This window comes from Benincasa hispida, chromosome 12, assembly GCF_009727055.1.
Source record: "Benincasa hispida cultivar B227 chromosome 12, ASM972705v1, whole genome shotgun sequence".
NCBI lineage: Eukaryota > Viridiplantae > Streptophyta > Magnoliopsida > Cucurbitales > Cucurbitaceae > Benincasa > Benincasa hispida.
In genome coordinates, this window is record NC_052360.1 from 80,887,794 (window position 1) to 80,899,422 (window position 11,629).

At 31.1% G+C, this 11,629-nt stretch overlaps 1 protein-coding gene across 1 annotated transcript; it reads right to left on the bottom strand.

Moving 5' to 3' along the window:
- Positions 1-3,420: 3,420 nt before the first annotated feature.
- LOC120067714 (uclacyanin 1-like) lies at positions 3,421-4,798 on the bottom strand. Its single transcript, XM_039019264.1, has 2 exons — positions 4,516-4,798; positions 3,421-4,075 (listed from the first exon to the last, which is right to left on the bottom strand). The coding sequence occupies exons 1-2, from the start codon at positions 4,715-4,717 to the stop codon at positions 3,639-3,641; spliced, it is 639 nt and encodes a 212-aa protein (XP_038875192.1). The 5' UTR covers positions 4,718-4,798; the 3' UTR covers positions 3,421-3,638.
- Between the last annotated feature and the right edge of the window lie 6,831 nt (positions 4,799-11,629).

Genomic DNA, 11,629 nt, shown 5'->3' on the forward strand with positions numbered 1-11,629 from the left:
CTGAATCCTACTTAAGTTGTGAACAATATGGCACCACACAACTCATTGTTGGGATCTGGGGGTAAAACGGTAATTTTGGCCCAACTGTATTTATGAACAATTTGTGAAGGATCATCACACTGTTGACTAGTTATATCCAATTAATACGCAAATATATTTGTAGTGTGAAGAGTGCAGTTGTCGGTTTTTAGTGGAGTGCTCGATAGTTAGTGGATGTTAGATAATTTAATTAAAGAAGTTTAATTAATTACTCAAGTACCATTGGAGCTTCAATCTACAGGTCTATAAGGTCCATTTTATAGCTTAACTGACATTATTGAGAATTAATTTTGGATTATTTTGAATTGTTCAAATTAATTATATGTGATATAATTAATATAATGTATTTGATATGTTATAATATAAAGTTTATTTGAGAGAAAATAAATATGTGAATATGATTCAAATATTAATTGTGTGAATTGGATTCATATAATTAAATTTAATATAAATTTGATTTATATTAAATATCATGAATGATTTAAAGAATTAAGAACTATATGTTTTATTGTATTTGATACAATATAAAAATTATAGGTAATATAACATATAGNTTATTATATATTTTTTATTTATTAAATTAATTTAATTTTAATTTATTTTTAAAATTAAAGGGAGGGAATTACAACTTCCCTCCCCTTAATTCTCTAAAAAAGGTGGGAATGTGGGGATTTCTTTTTGACGGGCTATTCATTCTTCTTCACAGAAGATATCATAGAATCATGCTCTATATGTGTTTTTATGGGGTTTCCCACAGAAATCTTCCCTGTAAAATCTCGTCTCAAATTCTTCCTCCCTATTTCCAAAAATATCATAGCCCACACACTCTTGAAAATCCTCATACCCTACGGAGAATACAGGAGGCTCTCTTTTGATATTGTCTAAATCTTTGGGATTACTGTACTTCTTGTTTGAGGAGATTTGGTGAGTTCGTGACTGGATCGAGAAGGAGTTTCGTGAATACTTTTGACTTCAAGGATAAGTAATTGTTTCTAACCCTAATTATTCCTTCTCTAAAAGCATACTGTAAATTCTGTATAATGCATATTTTGTTCTTTGTAATTTTAATTTTTGAAAATTGGGAAATGGGATTGATCCAGCTTCCGCAATGGACCTCCCGGTTCCTTCATGTATAGCAGCTTTGACAGTGAATTTGTGCCCATTTCAGCACACTTTATGGGTAAGATTGTAGCTTTCGAGTTGCTGCATTTGGGTCCTAACCTTTGAAATTAAATGTCACGCATGAGGTTGGGTTATTGTTGACATTTATGAGTAATTAGAGGACAAACTACATATTGAGCAAATGATTTAGGGAAGTTTAAGATAATTCTACGTATGGAATTAAGCCTGATAAGGTTCGAATTGATTTTTGTTTCAAGTAGTAGTGTTTGACTCAAGGTCTCTCAAAGCTAAAAAGGGGATTAAATTATTTACTCTACATTATTTATTTTATTTATTTTGAGGTAAGTTATCTACTGTCGGTTCGCCCTTGAACCCAAGTTTGTGTTAAGTATTGGTTTCTATGTTGGCCTGGAATATTATGACATGTTTTGTTGGTCAGTTGGAATTATGGAAGCTTATTTTATGCCATGTAATTCCAATATTATGTATTATTTCAGTGTTTGATTGGTGGATGAATTGTGAGACCGTTATGAAACTTAAGCATGATTTAAGACTTTGATTGTATGCTTATGCCTGTGTGAGACTAGTGACTATTAGCATTTTTATCGGCCATGCACATCGCATATTGTGAGCCTTCGGATTCACACCTTATGCCTATGTATGGTGCTTCCCTTGGGATCACCTCTTATATTTGTGATTGTGTCCCTTCGAGAGCACTACCTATGAAAGTGTACCTTCGGGTTCGCCCCTTATGCTTATACCTATGATGTGTTTTGTGCACTTAAGTCCCGATAGGAAAACTAATAGTTCACCTAGTGGACCCAGTAGTGGGTCACTTACGGGGTATATTTACATTCTCATCCTTTTCTCTCCATATTTTTCAGGTAAAGGTAAAGATAGACCGACGAATGACAGAAGGGATCCGCACCGACCATTGGGACATGATGTCGCTTCCACACTTGTGTTTTTATTTATTTGATATGTTTTGGTTTAGGAGTCTAGTATTTAAAACTCTTGGTTATTTCATTTATTTGTCAATTTTTTTATTTGTTCAATTTGTTCTAAATTAGAGTTAGGGGACCCAAACAAAGTTTTTAGGATTTTATTATTTGAGCTTTCTTTAATGAAATAAATTTTTTATTTCTTTTATTTAATTTTTTATTCGAGAAATTTATTGTCAAGCCTATGCATGCATATAATAACATCCTAGAAGTATAATAGAAAGTTGAGTCGTTACAAATTACTTTCAATGTAAGCATATTAAAATTAAAGATGATGTATATGGAATGAAATTATTAGAAGATAAACTAGAGAGAGTCATAGAGTACCTAGAAAAAGAACCTTAGACATCTTAGCACTTGCATATTAAAGGTAACTAGAACTAGGAGGCAGCTATATTCTCCTTTTCGATTCCTTCCCATATGAAGCTTCTCAACTTCTTTAATGATGTGGTAACTATAACACCCTAATTGATGTATCCTATGCTGAATAATAACTTGTAACTCCTATATATATATATAAAGAATTATTGGTATTTATTAGTGGAGTTTGCCCTTCTTCTCCAAAAGTCAAATCAAACTCTCTGTTCGGCTTTGCTCTTTTTTTGTTTTTGTATTCATTTACATTTCTTTCTTCTCAATTAAAATATCACAAAGATGTAAGATTGTATTGTTTTTTAACAAAAGGTAAAAGATTTTGATTTTCCACTCTTAAGAAACAAATATCATAATAAAATGGCATCAAATATAAATTTGTGCACATTAAAGCTTCCTCCTTTTTAGTTGAAGCACTGATAACACCGTCAATCAGGACTAAAAGGGGAAATGAGAATATTTTGTTATCCAAGACCACAAAAGTGAATGGAGAATATCCTTTATCTTTGAAGTTGAAGATGAGAGGAGTTTTTCAAGTACAATTAAATACAAAACTGGAATATTTTTATTGTTGCTCTCTTGCAAAATTACTACATTTTTTTTCCACAATTCATAATAAACAAACATTTTCTTGTCCATCCTACAATAATATTTGATTGTCAAGAAAGTTCCTAAGATTTTAAATCTTAAGTTGGTCACCATGATTAACCTGTGCCTAAAGAAATTTCTTTTAATCTCTTTTAATACCTAGTCCTAGTCTTCACATAACTTAAGGATATTGCCCTAGTAATCAATTAATGGAGAAGAATTCATCCTATGTAACATTCATCCTACTCATAGTTATGACATTAATGATGAAAGACTAATAATGGCCACAATATCGGTATTGAAGATGAGAGGAGTTCTTCTTTGATCAAAATAATTTCAATTCAATCTCTGTAATATATCAGACGTCGTCGCTGATTCTGATGACATTAATGAAGTATAGAGGTATAACCAAACAAAGTTCAGAAATCAATCTCTACCAAACACCATCAAAATTACAAAACTGCCATACAAAGGACAAAGAGGGAAACCTGTATTCTCGAATCTGACCTCCTTCATCTACCAGAGCAGCAGCAACGCCATCACCGCCATCAAGAGGAAATCTCGGCGGAAGTTAGCGACGCTTTTGAAGCCGCCATTGTCCTTCGTCTGAGGAATCGTCAACGGAGGCGTTTGAGCCGAATCGGGACTCGGCGGCGTCGCGTATGGAGGCGGAGGCGGCTGATTCAAGCTCGGCGGCAAGCCGAGGCCGGTATTCACCTGGATCTCGAAGGCCATACCTCGTTGGCATTGAACTCCATCGTCGGCGTCGGAGAAGAAGTAGTTCGGGCCTTTGATGGTCAACGGCACTGGAATGATCAATGGTTTGTTAAAGTCGGATTCGCCGCCGTTGTACTGAACTGTGTCGTTGTCGGAGGCGTCGTCGAAGGAGCAGCTCTTGAATGTCGTCAAGTTGTAGGTCTGGATCACGGTCTGATTCGAATTCGTTCTGAAGACTGCAATTAACAAGATAAGTGAAACAATGACAACGAAGTTCTGTTTGTTAATTGATTGATGAGAAAGAACAACACCTGTAATCGGATTTCGAATTCAGATTGCGAAATATAAACCTAGATTTCGAGCACAAATCTAAACGAACGAAGAGAAAATAGCAGAAAATCCATTGGTTTAGTTGATCGAATCAACCGAAAGCTCATTTTCTTGAATCGTAAAGAAATAATGTATAGTTGCAGAGAAATTTCTGAAGCAAGAAGACGATTATGACATAAGACTTGGACAAATTTCTTCGAATAGCCATCTAATATCTATATAGCCTATCTTTCCTCTTTACATTCCCAAGAAACAAAAATCGACGAAGCGGAGATTTCAGAGAGTAATCAACCATCAGGAATGAGTCATGAACATAATCTAAAGGAGGAGAAGAGATTGAGCTTACTCAGAAGGTCGCCGAGGTTGAAAGTCTGCGACGCGGCCCATGAGGAGTAATTGGTAGTGGAAATGTTGTTGGTAGCGTTGAAGAACCAACCTGCAGGGCCGCCGACTGTGTGATTAGTATAAATCGTCGGAGGAGTTTGAGATACCACCGCCGTGATTAGGAGAGCGACGACCGCTGTGAATGCTGCCGTCTCCGCCGCCATCGATCTCGGACTGTCTGAAAGTGAGAAATGATGTAGCTGTGATGAGAAATTTCTCTGATTCTGAGTGCTGTTTTATTTGTCTAGAAAACAAATATTATTAAAACAATTTTCTGTTTTAGGGAGAGAAAAAAAAATAATTACTCAGAAAATTGAATTTTGTATTTGACTATTAAAATCTCAGTCGACTTTGGAAGGTTAATGGTAACTAAGAGTATGTGGGGATGTTTTTAAATATATTTTCAAGGGTTTAATTTAAAAAATAAATTATTTTAAAGGAAAATGGTTAGAAATAGTAGGTTTAAGTTTTTACCTCACAAAATTAGCATCTATTTTGAAAATTCGTAAAAATAGCTTTTCTCGATCCATCTCGGACGAGATCGACTACGAGATTTTAGTTAAAAAATCAAAATTTTTCTAACTTATCGATCGTTTGTGGTTTTTTTGATACATCTCATCAGATTATACACTGACATTATGTGCATCTGATGCTAATTTTGAGCAAAATAACACCTAGTTTCTATATATTTGATATTTCTTGGTAAAATCTTGGGCATAATTAACACAGAAATTCATATATTTGAGTTTTCTCCGTGGAATCTCGGACATGATTAACACCAAGATTCTATATATATCCTAAGTCTCACCCAATTTTTTGAAAAGTTTGATATTTCCCAAAATTTAAAAATGTTGAATCAATTTGAAAAATCTAATTTGATAATTGGAAAACGTATTTGGAATTTTGGAAATTCATAAAATTGTAAAAATATAAATTATGCTAAAGATTTGAAAAAATTACGTAATAATTTGATATAATATTTAGTAAACATTACCAAATCGGGAGAAAACTTGAAAATAGTATAACACTTGGGAATATTACAAAAAAAAAAAAAAAAAGAAGCAAATCTCAGTGTGTAATCAGGCGAGATGTACTGAAAAGTTTCAAAACAATTTGAAAAAAAATTGATTTTTTAACTAATTCTCGGTGGTCAATCTCGTCTGAGATAGATCGAGAAAAACTATTTTTACGAGTTTTAAAAAAACGTTCTATTTTTCATAATTTCCCTATTTTAAAAGATATTGAAGTGTTTGACAACTACTCAAAATAGTTTTTCAAGTGTATTTTAATCTTTTTTTTTTTTAATCAAAAGTGTCTAAATAAAAATGATTTCTTTGAAAAACATTTTTTTCTCAAGTCAATTCAAATGGACTCTAAATATTTTTAATTTAAGACAAAAAAATCAGATTTTGAGCCAACCATTCATTTCATTGAAACTAAGAGGAATTATAGAGGATTGATTTTATATATGGCAACTTGACCTGAAATATTTATGAACATAACAAAATTCAAAAGAAATTACAAAAATGACAAAATCTTCCTACAACCCACGATTTTGATTACCTAGTTGAGCTTTTAAAAACAATTATATCATCGAAGTTTATCTTATAATTCTATGACCACTTACATAATTTATTCTTATCTTTTTATTTTTATATTTGTTTCACTTTGATTTATTAATTTTAATGACTGTTTTTTAGTACAACAAATGTGGAATATGAAAATTTAAACTGATCTTAAAGAAATGATTATCTATCAATTATTGTTGATTTATGTACATGTTGACTCTATTGATGTTAGATATTACATAAACCACATGTGTACAATAATAAGACATTGATGTAATCAATAATTAAATTTATAATTAAACCACTACGGTATATTTTGGGTTTTATTTGATTGTATACTTGACCAATTTTAAACCTTATAAGTTATGTCATCTTTAAATCTCAGAAATTAATTGAAATTTTAGGTATATAAACTAATAACATTTTAATCTAAATTTATTTGCTTAAAAATGTTGTTTTCTCTCTCTTGCACATTCATATTGTTTCAAATTCAAATTTTGTCTTCTAACTTTTCGTTTTAAAATAACACACACATTTTTCTATTTATTATTGTAAACCTCCTACTTTGCGCACTTGTTATTAAAGTATAAAACCTTTCAAAAAGTAACTCATCTAATTTTCACATAAAGATTGATTTAATGAAAAACTTCATAAGATTCACCTTCACACTCAGAAAATTTATTAGCTTCATTGAATTATTTTTTAAGTTTAGCATTTAGAATAATCATAAAAATAAAGTTATATATCTTGTTATGAATTTAGATCTTAGTCATTTTGTGGAGTCTTTGCTAATTATTGATTATCAACCTTACAATTGATTTCTACTTTTGTCAAAAGATTAAATGTACTTACAAGATGGATTTGAATTCAAACCTCCCTTGGCAAATGGCATGTTTTCTATTTTTCCTCAATTTAATAAAAAAAATTTATATAAAAAAGAATAAAATTGAATTCTTATGCTAAAAAAATGTTTGAGCTACAATTTTTACGACAAAAAAATGACCAAATGCTATCTTAAAAGAGGTGAAAAGACAACCATGGTTCCATTCACCCAATCTTCAAGCACATAGACATAATTATTACTCATTAAAACTTTAATTAATAAATGTACAAACAATATGATAGTTAAAATGAAACATACACTTACTAGAAGCAAAGTAAAATGTAGGGGTGGAAATGGTTCGATTCGATTTAATTTGGTGGTTAAATCGAATCTAATCGAATTTTTTAAAATGTGAAACTGAATTAAACCGATTTATTGGTTCAAACCGAACCGAACTGAACTGCATGGTTTCAAATTCGATTTTGGTATTTTAAAAAAATCCATGTTATATTCTTTTTTAATTAAAAAGTGGTTCAGTTTGGTTCGGTTTTGTTCTTTAAATTAAAAGTGGTTCGATTTTACTCTTTTTTAATATATATATATATATTAGTTAAAAATGGTTCGGTTCGGTTTCAAATTCGGTTTTCGAAAGTGAAATCGAACCGAACTGAATTAATTCGGTTTCAAAATTTCTTGAAACCAGATCGAACTGCATTTTTCACTGAGTTTTCAGTTCGATTCAGTTCGGTTTTTAGAAATGATACAGTTTTTGCGGTTTGAATGACCATCCCTAGTAAAATGAAATAACTATAGTAAAAGCCCAAGAAGTCCCATTCCCATTTTTAAACATTTTTTCTATCCGAGGTCGATATACAAATTTTATTCGAATTCTAGGTTTATATTCACTCGTTTTTAAAATATTTAAGCATATGGTGTAAAAAAATTATATACATATTTTTCCATAAATTATTTTTTAAAATATTTATTAGCTTCAACAATTTGGATTGCAATTTATTTATTTATTTCTTTTTAAATCATGATTGTGGGTTGAAGAATTTTGCAACAACATTATTTTAAGAACTGATAAAAGGTCACAAATGTATATTTTACCGTTGATTTAATTTTGGTGGATAAAAATTCGTAAAAGTTTGGTTTGATTTGAGCCTTAAACTTACTATTATTTAATGAATGAGCATAAAAGTTAATTTACTTTCAACTAGTGAGTGAAAAGCATTTTTTTTTTTCTTAAGGAAACATATTATGAGACAATTGTATCGAGTTTAAAAGAAAGGGCCTAAATGAGACCTGATTACTTTTATGAAAATAATGTTATAGGACTCTTTATTTAGTGTAAAATTATCCTATTGTCCCTCATTAAAAACATACAAAATTTATCTCCTTTCTCTTTCGTCATCTCCAACCTTTATGACACTCGACCGTTTGAGCTCTTGGATTTTGAAATCACCATTTTGTAATAATGTTTCACAAATTGTGGAAGAGTTTTTCTCATTAATGAATAGAAGTTTACATAGCAATATATAAAGGACCTCTATAACAGAAATACTTGAAAAACTACTTACAACAGACAATAACAAGGATTTAACAAATACAAAACTGTTTTTGACAACTGCTATTAACACATTTCATCTTGGACCTTTCGTCTCAAACACATATTAGGCCTATCATTGGTATTTCGTTTTTTAATTAGTATTTTAATTTTTTTAGTTGAGAGCGAGATCAAACAAGAAAGAAGAAAAACAAAAGAGAATGAAATAATAGCAAAAATCGAGAACAACAAATGAGAACATGGATCTAAAATATAAAATGAGAATAGGAATTCGAACCGCCAATAAATCGATACAGTAATTTACACACAATTATGACCTCGACGAACGAAAAAAAGGTTATATAAATATAACATTAGTTTTAGACCTTGAGTAAAAAGAATTATGTTTTTGTATTGGTTTGTTTTGTTTTGTTTTTTTTTTTATTTTGCGAAAAGTTGTAAAATATTATGAATATTATAGATGTTAATTGCTTAGTGTTCCAAAGTCATCTGTCACCTTTCATGTTGTCCACATGCCTTGTAATTATTCATGTTTGGTGTCCATGTAAATCTACATTCTACTTGCCACTTTGCCTATAAATAGTGACATTTTGTGAATCTTAAAATTACACATACATTGGTGAGAATTCCACTTCAAAATTCCACTAATTTACATATTATTATATTATATTTTCTCCATATCCATGTTCCTGTTGTACTTCTCAATTTCACAACACGTTATCAGCACGTGTTTTTTTTATAAATGTAGGTCCTAAAGGTATGTCGGTTTTTCCCAGCTCTTTGTTATAATTAATAAATTTCATGTTAGTTTGCATATTCAATATCTATTAAATTTCTAACATAAGTACAATATTTTATGATAGTGTTGTCATGACAAATCTCACAAAATTATAATTTGTCGCCCTTGATATTAATGGCAATAATTATTTGTCATGGGTATTTGATGCCAAAATTCACCGGGAAGCTATGAACATGGAAGAAACAATTAAAAAAAGAAATACAACATCTAGTCAAAACAAAGCAAAAGCTATGATTTTCCTTCGTCATCATATCCACGAGGGATTAAAAATGAAGTATTTACAATAAAAGATACCTGTATCTTGTAGAAAAATTTGAATGAGAGGTATGATCATAAAAAAACAGTTATTCTTCCTAATGCTCGTTATGAGTTGATGCACTTGAGACTACTGATGCTGATATATTAGAGAAGACATTTTCTACATTTTATGTCTCGAATATGCTCATGCAGCAGCAATATCGAGAGAAAGGTTTTAAACAGATTCTGAATTAATTTCATGTCTTCTTGTGGCTAAACAAAATAACGAGTTATTGATGAAAAATCATGAATCTCGACGAACCAGAACGACACCATTCCCTAAAATGAATGCTGTGAATTTTAATAATAATCATGGTCAAGGTCGTGATTGCAGTCGAGGTCGTGATCGTAGTAGAGGAAGAAATAATTATTATTTTCGTGGTGGTCGTCTTAATCATTCAAATTTCAGAAGAACCCCACAAAATGATGATCACAAAGGAAAAATTCCACGAGATAAGAGTTCAAAAAGTGTTGAAAATAAATACTTCCGATAGGAATGAGTGGGTATTGATCACGTATCTGTCGAATGTCGAAACACTTAGTTGACATCTATCAAGCCTCCCTGAAGGAAAAAGGAAAAAAGAAAAACTGTGCAAGCAATTTTTACATACCAAGATAATATATCTGACCAATCCCATATGATAAATTTGGATGTGGTGGACTTCTTTGAATCTCCTGAAGAGAAGATTGGCGCAGTTGATGGAACATCAAGTATTTCTTTTAATTTTGAGAATATCTAGACTTAATGTTATTTTTTTTTTTACCTATCTTCATGTTTTTTTAATAACTTTTTATATTTTAAGTGTTGTTTTTATTGTAATTATTTTCTTTTAATGAAGAATCATGGATCATTTTCTATGAGCAAAGAAGATCTATATCTGATAGACAGTGCAATTACACACACAATACTTACAAATAAAAAATATTTTTTCAAATTGACAATGTTGAAAGTAAAAGTAAATACAATATCAGGTTCTGTAAACTTGATCGAAGGTTTGGAAAAGCAGATATTATTTTTCCTAGAGGAACAAAATTTACAATTGACAATGCATTGTTATCTGGTCAATCAAAGAGAAATCTTATAAGTTTTAAAGATATACGTTGCAATGGTTATCATAATGAGACTGATAGTAAGAATAATGTGAAATATTTATATACCATATCCACTGTCTCAAATGAAAAACGTATATTGGAAGAGTTGTCTGTTTTATCTTTTAGATTATATAACACTCATATAGAGTAATTGAAACATATGCAACAATGAACCTGAAGTTCATAAACCCAAACATATTTACAATTTGGCATGACCGATTGGGTCATCCAAGATCTATATTGATGAGGACAATTATTGAGAATTCAAATGGACATCCATTAAAGAGCCAAAAGATTCTTCAATCTAATGAATTATCATGTGACATTTGCTCTAAAGGAAAATTAATAATTAGACAATCACTAGTTAAAGTAGGGACTGAATCACCTGCATTTTTAGAACGAACTAATGATGATATTGTTGGGGTTGATGCCCTAAAGTCTCGTGTCTGTAGTTTGTAAATAGTTTGTACGAACACTTGTGTTATATAATATATGATATTTTACTTCACATCTTGTATTTTGCTCAATTGCATGTTTTATTTACTTTACCACAAACTAATAAACATAAAATCCCTTGTTATCTGTATCTAACTCAAGCATGTATGTGGTGACATACAAGTGGATCATGTCTTGAGTGATAACCAAAATGGTCTGTAGTATATGGATAATAGAGAGAGATAGATTGAGGTCATGTTACTTATGGTCATCCTAGTGAAGTGAAGTGAAGTCTCTGTCATGAACGGTGTTATATAACGAGACATTAACACTTCGTGGTCAGGTCTTATACAAACCCTTTGTATAGGACGCCTTCGTTTGCATGTCCCAAACACGAATGATCAGGACCAGATCATCTGGACAAGTCACAACACTTGTGACCATTCCACAAAGCGGGCCACATCCGTAGTGTTACCAGGATAAGGTTTCCGCTCA